The sequence below is a fragment of the Narcine bancroftii genome, chromosome 3 (assembly GCF_036971445.1).
Source record: "Narcine bancroftii isolate sNarBan1 chromosome 3, sNarBan1.hap1, whole genome shotgun sequence".
Classification (NCBI taxonomy): Eukaryota; Metazoa; Chordata; class Chondrichthyes; order Torpediniformes; family Narcinidae; genus Narcine; species Narcine bancroftii.
Genome location: NC_091471.1, coordinates 142,510,794 through 142,524,731, shown reverse-complemented (window position 1 = coordinate 142,524,731; position 13,938 = coordinate 142,510,794). Strand labels below are relative to the sequence as shown.

Here is a 13,938-nt window from a genome sequence, read left to right as displayed (position 1 = left end):
AGAGTCACACTAGTTTTATGGAAAGTGTGTTTATAGACAAATGTACAAGTGGCTCAAGGATTTTCAAGACTTCGGAAAGATAGGAGCAGGAGTAGTCCTTGTGGTACAACCATCAAGCCTGCTCTGCTAGTGATCATGACCACATCTAGCTCACCACACTTTCTTGCACTACTTCCACACTTTTCTACTTTCTTAAACAAATCTATTTATCTCACACAATCTGCTGGAGGAACTCGGCAGGTCAAGCAGCATCAGTGGGAGAAATAAAATAGTTGATGTTTCAAGCCAAATCCCTTTATTGAGACTCAAAAGACAATTTTGGATTGAAACAGTGAAAATTCATTCTCCTCCCCCCTCCCCCAACCCTGCTTGACCCCATTGAATTTTTCCAGTACATTGTGTTTAGCTTCAAATCCTAGTAACTGGAGTCTCCTGTGCATTTCCATCTATCTGTCTCTGTTTTCAATGAACTCAATAAACAATTCTGTGCAGTCCTCTAAGAGAGAAAATTCCAAATATTTGTCATCAACTGAGTGAAGGATTTTCTCCTTCATAATCCATATGAACCTATCCATTATCAAGGGTCTGTGACCTCTAGTTTCAGCCAGAGAAATATACTCAGTATGTCAAGCCCTGTAACAAATTAGCAAATTTCAAATAAATTTCCTTTCATTCTTATAAACCGGAGAGAACACAGACCTAGTTTATGCAATCTTTCAAAGCAAAATCACCACCCCTGGACCAGCCTAGGAACTTTGCTACGTTCCTACTTGGCAAGCAAATACCAAAACTGTACATAAACCTCCAAGTGTATGCTAACCATGGGCTAATAAAATTGCTGTAAGACATCTTTGTTACAAATGGATTTGAGTTCAGGAGTAATGGCCAAAGAGTTTAGTGAAGCACAGGGCAGCTTTGGAACAACTCACATATGAAGCATTCTAGAAATCAAGACAACCTTGATCATATCTGTCTGAATGTTCTATAAAAGTAAGGCTTGAGCAGTGCAGAATCCTGGTCGTTCTATGATTGGAATGGAAATATTATGTAATTTGAATGATTTTTTAATATTTGGAATCTGATCCAATGTTGGCTATGGTTGACACACCACTAGTGCACCCTTAAACATCATGTCTTTCAGCTGAGGTGTTAAATTAATGTCCTGTCTGTACTTCCAAGTTAATATGAAAGATGACAAGGACAACAGGAAGAGAAGGAGAATTTCCAGTTTGGTATGTCCTTGCCAGAAATTATTTCCCACTAAAAAGATGAATATTGGGGGAATTACATGTATCAATTTTTTGCTTTGCAGGACATTTCGTGAACATTTGATTATCACATTTCTACATGCGTATAATGACCACACTTCATAAGTATACATTGGCTGGAAAACCCCTTAGAATTTCCAAAAGAAGTGAATGGCATCATAGAAATAAATGGAGTTTCCTGACATAAGGAGTATTTTTGCTCTATGTGAGTGAACAATAGAACTTACTGATGCAGCAAGTTTTAAGATTTCCACATTTTTCCTCTTCCTAGCTTGGATGTTTTCACTAAGGCTTTGGAATAGTTGCTTTAGATCAATTTGGGTTTGAAATTGAGGCAGACCTGTAAAATAAAACATTTCAAATGATTAAATAACCATAGTGGTTGGCATTTTATTAAACAAGACACAAGAGCAACTTGTCCATGAACTATTCTTTGCAGACGATGCCGCTTTAGTTGCCCATTCAGAGCCAGCTCTTCAGCGCTTGACGTCCTGTTTTGTGGAAATTGCCAAAATGTTTGGCCTGGAAGTCAGCCTGAAGAAAATTGAAGTCCTCCATCAGCCAGCTCCCCACCATGACTACCAGCCCCTCACATCTCCATCGGGCACACAAAACTCAAAACGGTCAACCAGTTTACCTATCTCGGCTGCACCATTTCATTGAATGCAAGGATCAAGAACGAGATAGACAACAGACTCGCCAAGGCAAATAGCGCCTTTGGAAGACTACACAAAAGAGTCTGGAAAAACAACCAACTGAAAAACCTCACAAAGATTAGCGTACACAGAGCCGTTGTCGTACCCACACTCCTGTTCGGCTCCGAATCGTGGGTCCTCTACCGGCATCAACTACAGCTCCTAGAACGCTTCCACCAGCGTTGTCTCCGCTCCATCCTCAACATTCATTGGAGTGACTTCATCACCAACATCGAAGTACTCGAGATGGCAGAGGCCGACAGCATCGAAACCACGCTGCTGAAGATCCAACTGCGTTGGGTAGGTCACGTCTCCAGAATGGAGGACCATCGCCTTCCCAAGATCGTGTTATGTGGCGAGCTCTCCACTGGCCACTGAGACAGAGATGCACCAAAGAACAGGTACAAGGACTGCCTAAAGAAATCTCTTGGTGCCTGCCACATTGACCACCGCCAGTGGGCTGATATTGCCTCAAACCGTGCATCTTGGCGCCTCACAGTTCGGCGGGCAGCAACCTCCTTTGAAGAAGACTGCAGAACCACCTCACTGACAAAAGACAAAGGAGGAAAAACCCAACACCCAACCCCAACCAACCAATTTTCCCTTGCAACCGCTGCAACCGTGTCTGCCTGTCCCGCATCGGACTTGTCAGCCACAAACGAACCTGCAGCTGACGTGGACATTACCCCTCCATAAATCTTCGTCCGCAAAGCCAAGCCAAAGAAAAATGTAAAAACATCAGTGTTATAATTACTCTTTAATATTTCTCTGATTACTTACATATTTAATGTGTTATTTTGATCTCCATCTCACCTGGTTTGTCCATACATAAAGAAGAACACTCATTTGTGGATGATACGAAGATAAATGTGAGAACAAATTATAAAGAATCTGCTAAAGGATATAGATGGTTTACGAGTGTACTAAATTTAATGGATCATGCACAACAATGTGATTTTCCACTGAAAGAAAGAACAGAAAAGTAGAAAACCAGGTGGGTTTTGGCAGCTATGGAATAATGGTATCTAAATGGTATTTCTTGCTTTGAGACAGCTGGGTAGAGCTTTGAAAGCATGTCTGTTTTGGGCAACTGGAGTTGTATCAATGACAGAATCTGCCCATTAAAGCAGTGCTGAGTGTAAGGAAACCTCTGATGCTGAGAATGTTGCCTCTGGGAAAGAATGCTGATATTGGATTGTATATTCTGCCAGTACATGAGGAGATTTTGAACGAAGAGAAATTTGTGGCAACTTCACAGTGCTTTTGAGGACAGGAATCAATCATGCCCAGAAGACCATAAGCTTTGTGTTGTGTGAAAGGTATTGACCTTCAAGCATTCTTTTCCCAAATGACCTAGAGCTGTACTGATGGTGATGGTGAATTTCATCATTAATGTCCATCCTCATTGAGAAGTGGTAGGATCTCGTTACAGTGAGGACAGGTTGGTACAAGATCTTCATTTTGCTATGTTTGGTGTAAGTCTCATTTTCTAATCATCTTTAGTGATCAAGACGATTGATGGTGGCTTTGACCTCAACCTCCTAACACACTCATGTGCAAGCATATTTAGATAATACATCTCAGTTTTCAGGACTGGGAATACAGGTTGTACCTCTTTAATCTGGCGATGTTGGGACCTGGCAAATGCTGGACCACAAAAAATGCCGGAAAACAGAAACTGACCCCTAAGGGAATGCTTATTAGCACTAGCACCATCTTCTTCAACTGTTGGTCTCTTGGATGACATCCTGAGGGCTAAAATACAGCTGAATATGAGGAATTAACAGGACTGTATCACCAAAACACTTGGCTACAGTGTAAACAGATTTTGGCGCATTAGCACTACTAACAGCGCCGCCATGGTGGCAGATCCACAAACTAATGGTGGCAGATTCAAAATGTGCCAGACCAAGGGAAATGCTGGACCACAAAGTGCTGGATTAGAGAGGTCCAACCTGCATTTAATTTTAAAGTGGAACAGTTTCCCATTTATTCTGTAGATTATCTCTCTTTGAGCAGAACATTTCTTGGAACATCTCAGCAAGGATGCTTGATAAAAGTTAAAGCAATGACAGAGCCTAATTTGATGTTAGTTTGAACAGAGATTGCATTAATTGCAGTGAACCCTTGGTAAAAATATGGCTTGTAAGAAGGAAACACATTTCTGGTGATAGCAGAGCTTGAGAATAAACCTTCACAGTTAACCTCAAATAATGGAATCAAATACCTTTGTTTGCTCAAAAACGTTCATGTACAGTGGTTGATGCTGGCCTCTGGGATTTTCTTGGGGGTTGTATAGTAATGATCCTGTTCATTATGATTCCAGATGGACAGAATCCATTGTGCAATAGGTTTGGCACAGGGAAAACAGTTGAGGAAGATCCTTGTAATCATTTTCTCTGTAGCAGATAGGAGAGAGGCTCCTCTGTGCTTACCAAAGTCAGATCTATCTCCTTTCTTGAAGATGATCATTGTACTGCATCCCCACTGTTCCTTGTCCCTGATGTCAGAACTGAGGCTTTGAATGTGTGTCTAAAGTTTCTCTCCATCAAGTTTCAGAACTTCAGCAGGGACACTCTGAGGTTTTTTTTTGCCTTTGAAATACTGTCAGATAAGATTTTTTTTTCTGAATTCCTGAGGAACATCACTGTTGGTTACCTGGCTGCAGCAATTTTTGTTGTTGTCAGTGTTTTGGGGGCCAGAATGAAGAGATAAGATAGGAGATTAGGTGGTGCTCATTTGGTACCTGTCTTGGCCTGGATGATATGGACATCCTAGCAGATGTTGGTGTCTTGAAAATGAATGTTACCATGAAATCATGTGCTTGTCCCTCTGGTAAAACACGATATTAGTTATAACCATATACTCTTATAACAATTACAGTACAAAAACAGGCTATCTCAGCCCCTCTAGACTGTAGCGATTAAAGTGATCTCCTCTAGTCCCATTTACCTGCACCCTGCCCATAAACCTCTAATCCCCTCACATCCAACTTTTTCTTAAATGACAAAATTCACCTTTGTGCAACCACCTCTTCTGGAAGGTCATTCCACTCAGCCACTTCTCTCTGAGTGAAGAAGCTCCCTCTCATGTTCCTTCTAAAATTTTGCCCCCTAACCCTTAACTCATGACCCCTCATTCCAATCTCACCTAACCTCAAGGGGAAGAGCACATTCACATCTAGTCTCTCTATTCCCTCATAATTTTAAATACCTCTATCAAATCCCCCCTCAACCTTTTATGCTCCAATGAATAAAGACCCAGTCTAATCAATATTTCTTTGTATTCTAGATACTGCAATCCAGGCAACATTTTAGTAAATCTTCTCTGTATCCTCTCTACCATATTAATATTGTTCCTATAATTTGGGGACCAGAACTGCACACAGTATTCCAAATTTGGCCTCACCAGCATCTTGAATAGTCTCAACATCACTTCCCAACTCCTATATTCTATGCTTTGATTTATAAAGGCTAACATACCAAAAGCCTTCTTCTTTACCACTCTATCCTCACGAGATTCCACTCATGATGAACCATTATTGCAAGATCTCTCTGTTCCTCCGCATTCCTCAATGCCCTCCCCTTTACTGCAATGTCCTGTTTTGATTATTCTTCCCAAAATGAAGCACTTCACACTTAAACTCCATCTGCCACCTTTCAGCCCACTCTTCTAAGCAGTTCAAATCCTTCTGCAGTCTCTGAAAACCATCTTCACTAGCTACAACTCCCCCTATTTTTGTATCATCCACATATTTACTAATCTAATTTACTACTCAAATATGCAAATCATTAACGTAAATGACAAACAACTAGGGACCCAACACTGATCCCTGAGGTACACCACTCATCACCGGCTTCCATCCTGACAGACAGTTATCCACCATGACTCTCTGGCACCTACCTTCTAGCCACCGTTGAACCCATTTGACTATCTCAACATTAATATCTAGTGCCTGAACCTTCCTTACCTATCTTCCATGTGGAACCTTATCGAAGGCCTTACTGAAATCCATATAGACTACATCTACTGCTCTACTCTCATCAATCTTCCTAGTCACCTCCTTAAAAAATTCAATGAGATTTGTCAAACATGACCTTCCCCGCACAAACCCACGTTGGGTGTCCCTGATCAGTCCCTGCCTCTCTAGATACTTATACATATTATCTCTAAAAATACTCTTCATTAGTTTACCGACCACCAATGTCAAACTTACTGGCCTATAATTGCTGGGCCTACACCTGGAACCACGTTTGTAACACACCAATCCTGCGGCACCATGCCCCCCTCTAGTGAGTTTTGAGAAATCATTGTTAGAGCTTCCGCTATTTCCTCCCAGACTTTCCTCAAGGTCCTGGGAAAAGCCCGTTGGGACCCGGAGACTTTTCTACCTTTATATGCTTCAAAAGTTCTAACACCCCTCTTTCCTAATCCCTACATTTTCTTATTCTACACAATTCCATTTCCTTTTCCCTAGTGAAGACTGAAGAGAAGAACTCGTTCAATATCTCCCCATCTCATTCGGCTCTAGACTAGTTCCAATATTTTTTATATAAGGAAATGGACTCTTTTGAAGTTTGTTTTCTTTTTGCCTTCTTTACTTACTTTAAACCCATTTATATCCCAGTGTTATCCTAATGAAACATACCTTATTCATTACATGACTTCCTTGGATGACATAAACCAATGTTTCATACCCCTTTGTATCAGAAACTTGCTTTATAAATTAAGCACCTACAATTAAGCATTGTATTTTTTCCCCAATTCTTTTTAATTTAAAAGGAAATTTATTTTTCTATTTTCTCCTGCATCTTAACCACGTTACCAAGGATTATAGGATATTCCCAACATAACAACACCCTTTCTATTTGCTTTAGTTCTTGAAACATCAATTACTTTGTCCTTCTGTAGAAACGTTAAGATTTTCCTTCATGAATGCTCTCGTTCTCCAGCTTCAAAATCTTTCTCACTTTCCCTATCTAACTTGCAAAACATCTTCACCTGGAATGTTTAGTTTCTATTCTCATAATTAAAATCATTATTTGATACGGTAACTCATGTGACAACTTGCATCACCAGCTCGCCAACATTTCTACCATTAACACACCTGCATTCCAATAAAGCTAGCTTGCTTTGCTTTCAATTTTCCTTTTACTTCCTGATCTTTGCCTAGTTTATCCATCATATGTTGGTGTCACATGGCAGTACCATTCAATTGATCCAAATACATAAACTATGTCCTGATTGATTGTAAAGTAGTCCAACTTGCTCAAACTATAGCCATCTTCCAATTTTTAATACTGAGTAGCCTTCCACCACACACGAAATACAGGTTTTCAGGTTTTCGAAAAACAATAACATATTCAGGTTCAGCATAACAGTGTTCATAGTGTTTTAGCACAGTTTAGCACCCCCTCTTCCCTTGTTTGACAAAAGCATGACACAGGCCACAAAAGATCAAAAAGAATATTCATCACAGATCTATGAAACTAGCACTCAGAGGATTATCTTGGCCTGTTAATCATCAGCTCTCAAATGGGATTTTTATTCCTGTTATAACAAATGCTTTCCCTTTTATAATTGTAACCCATCTGGCAGTTTTCTTGCTCATTATGAATGATGTTGTTCAGGTTGCATTTAAAAATCTGTTCAGATGGAGACATCTCATCACATGTGTCCTCCTTCACCATGTTGGGTGCAATAGAATCTAGCCCTTTCTCATTCAGCTGAATTGATGATGTGTCATAGAATATTTTAGATGGGTTTGATGACTCTTCAACAGAGGAACCACAAGTAATTTTTGGCCTAGTAAATGAAACTCAATAACCAAATGCCTCATGTGATGTGTCTCCGGGTCATCTACTTCAAATTATGAGCTGGGGCATCAGGTTGAGCCTTCCGTTATGCTTACTTTAAACACAATTTCCTGAAGCTCTGGCTTTATCAAATGTACCACAACCTTATACATCTCACACCTGTAACACAGCAGAGTTCTACACTGGAGTCTGGTGCAATCAGTTATAAAATACTACTTACTACTGTTGTGTCAATTATAGAGCCTGTCATTGTTCTCAATCCATCTTTCACTGGCTGAGGTTATCTTTCTAATAGAAGATTTGACCCTGGGCAAAATGAAGATCTGCGCACTTATCAATTCCACTTCCACAAAAAAAAAGCAAATGCAGCACGAGTGTTTGCTTCCATTGTCCACCGCAAGCAGCTGCCTGTACAGTAAAGACCAAATTAACTTTAAGATGGAGATGAATCAATTAAAATGCTTCCATTCCCTTGAATGGAGCACCTTTACACATATTACATATATGTCAACAAATCTACATTTATCCTTGACACAGGCCAAGGGTTGGAAAGATCTGATAGATTCTTGCAATAGTCTTGATAACTTTTAATATTTTTTTTTACTGTGACCTCCAATTACTTGTCTTTACCAGGCTAGCAGACATAACTTTTGGCAATTTTTATGAGAGATGGCAAATGTTGGTGTCAAGCAATTGGTCTAGAATTAATGGTCTTCCTTGGAATGGAAGGACCACTCTAGATCTCCAAAGAACAACAACATTCTAGATGTAAAGTATGAAAGTCTGCAGACACTGTGTTTGAAGTAAAAACACAATGCTGGAGAAACTCAGTTGGTCAAACAGTGTACTTTATATAGCAAAAACAAAGATACATAACTGATGTTTTGGACTTGAGCCCTTCATCAATGCATTCTTTCTTCTTTGGCTTGACTTCGCGGATGAAGATTTATGGAGGGGTAATGTCCACGTCAGCTGCAGGCTCGTTTGTGGCTGACAAGTCCGATGCGGGACAGGCAGACACGGTTGCAGCGGTTGCAAGGGAAAATTGGTTGGTTGGGGTTGGGTGTTGGGTTTTTCCTCCTTTGTTTTTTGTCAGTGGACTCTGCGGTCTTCTTCAAAGGAGGTTACTGCCCACCGAAATGTGAGGCGCCAAGATGCACGGTTTGAGGCAATATCAGCCCACTGGTGGTGGTCAATGTGGCAGGCACCAAGAGATTTCTTTAGGCAGTCCTTGTACCTCTTCTTTGGTGCACCTCCGTCACGGTGGCCAGTGGAGAGCTCGCCATATAACACGATCTTGGGAAGGCGATGGTCCTCCATTCTGGAGACGTGACCGACCCAGCGCAGTTGGATCTTCAGCAGCATGGATTCGATGCTGTCGGCCTCTGCCATCTCGAGTACTTCGATGTTGGTGATGAAGTCACTCCAATGAATATTGAGGATGGAGCAGAGACAACGCTGGTGGAAGCATTCTAGGAGCCATAGGTGATGCCGGTAGAGGACCCATGATTCGGAGCCGAACAGGAGTGTGGGTATGACAACGGCTCTGTATACGCTAATCCTTGTGAGGTTTTTCAGTTGGTTGTTTTTCCAGACTCTTTTGTGTAGTCTTCCAAAGGCGCTATTTGCCTTGGGGAGTCTGATGTCTATCTCGTTCTCGATCCTTGCATTCGATGAAATGGTGCAGCCGAGATAGGTAAACTAGTTGACCATTTTGAGTTTTGTGTGCCCGATGGAGATGTGGGGGGCTGGTAGTCATGGTGGGGAGCTGACTGATGGAGGACCTCAGTTTTCTTCAGGCTGACTTCCAGGCCAAACATTTTGGCAGTTTCTGCAAAACAGGACGTCAAGCGCTGAAGAGCTGGCTCTGAATGGGCAACTAAAGCGGCATCGTCTGCAAAGAATAGTTCACGGATAAGTTGCTCTTGTGTCTTGGTGTGAGCTTGCAGGCGCCTCAGATTGAAGAGACTGCCATCCATGCGGTACCGGATGTAAACAGCGTCTTCATTGTTGAGGTCTTTCATGGCTTGTTTCAGCATCATGCTGAAGAAGATTGAAAAGAGGGTTGGTGGGAGAACGCAGCCTTGCTTCACGCCATTGTTAATGGAGAAGGGTTCAGAGAGCTCATTGCTGTATCTGACCCGACCTTGTTGGTTTTCGTGCAGTTGGATAACCATGTTGAGGAACTTTGGGAGGCATCCGAGGCGCTCTAGTATTTGCCAAAGCCCTTTCCTGCTCACGGTGTCAAAGGCTTTGGTGAGGTCAACAAAGGTGATGTAGACTCCTTTGTTTTGTTCTCTGCACTTTTCTTGGAGCTGTCTGAGGGAAAAGACCATGTCAGTAGTTCCTCTGTTTGCGCGAAAGCCGCACTGTGATTCTGGGAGAACATTCTCGGCGACACTATTTAGGAGAATCCTAGCGAAGATTTTGCCTGCAATGGAGAGCAGCATGATTCCCCTGTAGTTTGAGCAGTCTGATTTCTCGCCTTTATTTTTGTACAGGGTGATGATGATGGCATCACGAAGGTCCTGAGGCAGCTTTCCTTGGTCCCAGCAGAGCTTGAAAAACTCATGCAGTTTGGCATGCAGAGTTTTGCCGCCAGCCTTCCAGACCTCTGGGGGGGATTCCATCCATACCTGCTGCTTTGCCACTTATCAGTTATTCAATTGCCTTATATGTCTCTTCCTGGGTGAGGACCTCATCCAGCTCTAGCCTTGGGGGCTGTTGAGGGAGCTGGAGCAGGGAGGAATCTTGGACTGAGCGGTTGGCACTGAAAAGAGATTTGAAGTGTTCTGACCATCGGTTGAGAATGGAGATCTTGTCGCTGAGGAGGACTTTGCCGTCTGAGCTGCACAGCGGGCTTTGGACTTGGGGTGAGGGGCCGTACACAGCCTTTAGAGACTCACAAAAACCCCTGAAGTCGCCAATGTCCGCGCTGAGCTGGGTTCGTTTGGCGAGGCTAGTCCACCGCTCATTTTGGATCTCCCGGAGTTTGCGCTGAAGATGGCTGCATGCGTGACGGAAGGCTCGTTTCTTCTCTGGCCAGGACGGCTTTGCAAGGTGAGCCTGATGGGCAGCTCGCTTCTTTGCCAGCAGCTCCTGGATTTCCTGGTTGTTTTCGTCAATGCATTCTAGCTGTTTAGCTAATACCTTTCTCATTAAACTTGTGATAAACTGTCCTCTTCTGTGGGAAACTTTGTTTCACTTCCACCATCTTTTGCTTTAAGCTCACATATCCCTGTTAGCTTGATTCTTTCTCCAGTGTAGATATGAAGAAGTGATACTCTCTTTAACCTCCCTGTAGCATGTCACCTAAGCCCCAGTTCACGTATCACTGATAATGCAGTACCAACCTCAATTTCCATTGAAACTGTCTTCATTCTAATGTCTGTTGATGTCCTGAAAGGTTTAATCTATCTCAGCCACTGGTTCATCATTCTGAAACTCTATAGCGTTCCTCCGAGGTTTAAGTTTGCCTTTGTTTTGAATTGCTTTCAAGTACCTGTTGTCTGATTTAATAACAGCTGTGAAAATTGCCCCTGTGGAAAATGTTATCATCATCAACTTGAGGTATTCTGGCTTCCAACTCAATTAATATTTGAATACATTTGTTACCAGTATTTTAAAATCTGAAGGAACCTTTCAAGTCTAGAGAAATTTGGAAAGGGAAAAACACAAGTATGTCAAAGTCAAAGTTCCGATTTATTGTCAGAGAACATACAAAACATCACATACAACCCTAAGATTCTTCATCCTGCGGGCCAGGCAGTTTCTATTTATCGGTAGTGCAAAAAACTGCACTCAAGAAAAGATAGGTATACAAAAGAGACAAATGTAAACAAAGAAGGAAGTACAAATAAACTGGCTCTGCTATGCAGAAAATAGTCAATAATTTAAAAAAATTGGCAAAGTAAGAGTCTTTTAATGGGTCTCTGATTGAGTACATTGTTGATGAGTTTGATGGTGGAGGGGTAGCAACTGTTCCTGAACTTGATGGTATAAGTCTTGTGGCACCTATGCCTCTTTCCTGATGGCAGCAGTGAGGACAGAGCATGTGGTGGGTGGTGTGGATCCGACAGCAGTGTTCCATATGGATCAGTGGTTCTCAACCTTTATATTTCCACTCACATACCACTTTACGTATTCCCTATGCTATGGTGCTCTGTGGTTAATAAGATATTGCTTGAGTTGATATGTGGGTGGAAAGAAAAAAGTTTGAAAACTACTGTTTTAATCGTATCTAATTGACTTGTTATGTGCATGGTTTCTGCACTCCAAAGGAAATAGGCCAATGGCAATTTTTCTCAAGCAAAATATTTCAGTAACAATTGGGTCTAGAGCAGTGATTCTCAACCTTCCCTTCCCACTCACACACCACCTTAAGCAATCCCTTACTAATCACAGAGCACCGATGTCATAGGGATTATTTAAAGTGGTATGAGAGTGGAAAGAAGGTGGTTGAGAAACACTGATGTAGATGTTTTCAATGGAGGGGAGGGTTTTGCCTGTGATATACTGGACTGTCCACTCAGAGATATTGGTTGCCCCATACCAGATTGTGATGCAGCTGGTCAGCATACTTTCTACACATCTGTGGAAGCTTGCCAAGGTTTTTGATGTCATACCAAATCTCTGTAAACACCTAAAAAAATAGAGGCGCTGACGTGCTTTCTTCATGAAGACGTTCATTTGTTGGGTCCAGGAAAGGTCCTCCAAGATAGTGTCTTGCAGAAATTTAAATTTGCTCACCCTCTCCACCTCTGATCCCTCAATATTTTCTTTGGTCCACAACATATTTGGTAAAGGGGGCATCTACTTGGAGTCTACATCTGGACAATTAGATATATTCAAAGGAGATCCACCAAGATTTCAAGACCAACATGTTCCTATAAGGATAGAAGCCTGCATGTTGAAGGATATGGAGGGTTGGATAAAGAGAAAAAGTATGACACAAATAGGATTATACACCTCTGGTTTTCTCTCCTGAAGTGCACAATCAGCTCCTTGGTTTTGGTGACATTGAGTACAAGGTTGTTGTTAGAAACACCATTCAGTCAAGTTTTAATCTCTCTCCTGCATGCTGATTTATCATTCTCCTTTATACAACCTACTGCCATGGTGTCATCAACAAATGTGTAGATGATGTTATTGTCGTATCAAGCCACACACTCACAGCAAGTAGAGCATGGAGTTAAGAACTGTGCTGCTCTGGTACTGATGGAGATTGCGGAGATGTTCTTATCAACCCTCATTGATTGTGGACAAGAAGTGATGAAATCCAATGACACAATGGGGTATTGAGGTCCAGTTCTTAGAGTTTGCTGATTAGTTTAGAGGAGATGATGGTGTTGAATGCTGAACAGTAGTCAGTGTAAAGCATCCTGATAACTGCATTTTTGATGTCCAGGTGTTCCAAGCCTTTGTGTGGAGCTAGTGAGATAGAATCTACTGTAGACCTGTTGCTGCCAAAGGCAAATTGGAATGGATCCATGTCACTGCTCAGACAGAAGCTGCTTCAATAGCAGCATTTCAAAACATTTCATTATTGTTGATGTGAGTGCCACAGGTTGCTGGACATTTTCATCAGGTAACCACATCTTACTTACGCTCAGGTATAATTGAGGCCTTTTTGAAACAGGTGGATACCGTTCCCCACTGGAGTGAGGTGCTTATGATATCCGTAAATACATTGGCAAGTTGGTCAGTACAGGTTTTCAGGAAATATGTAGGTAGGTACTCAGATATGCACAGTGTCAGGGTGATCCAGAGGTTTAGCCAGTGAAGCTGCTACTTCACAGCTCCGGCAACTTGGTCAAGCTTAACCTCAGATGCTATATGTGTGGAGTTCATATATTCTGCCTGTCCCTGCATGAATATCCTTGAGGTGCTCAGGTTACTTCCCATATCCTAAAGACTGGTGGTTTGGTAAGTTAATTGGGTATTGTAAATTGTATTGAATGTACATAGGAGAATCGGGGTCCTTCAATGGGAAAAGACTGAAGAATAAAATGAGATCAGAGTACTATTGGAGCAAACTTGGCACATAATGGTCAAATCAGATTTGTGGGCCAAATGATTTAGTTCCCTCACTCAATCATTCCATTATTCAATTTTCCATCACAGATATTGCAAACCTCTTTCTTGGGGGCTGTCTTGATG

At 41.8% G+C, this 13,938-nt stretch overlaps 1 protein-coding gene across 10 annotated transcripts in view; it reads right to left on the bottom strand.

Moving 5' to 3' along the window:
- Positions 1–13,938, bottom strand: part of inpp4b (inositol polyphosphate-4-phosphatase type II B) — a 269,882-nt gene that overhangs the window by 47,602 nt on the left and 208,342 nt on the right. For all 10 annotated transcript variants that reach the window (XM_069925291.1, XM_069925288.1, XM_069925292.1 and 7 more), the window contains one exon: positions 1,496–1,608. In XM_069925291.1, coding sequence (XP_069781392.1) covers positions 1,496–1,608 — 113 coding nt within the window. The remainder of the gene's footprint in view (positions 1–1,495; positions 1,609–13,938) is intronic.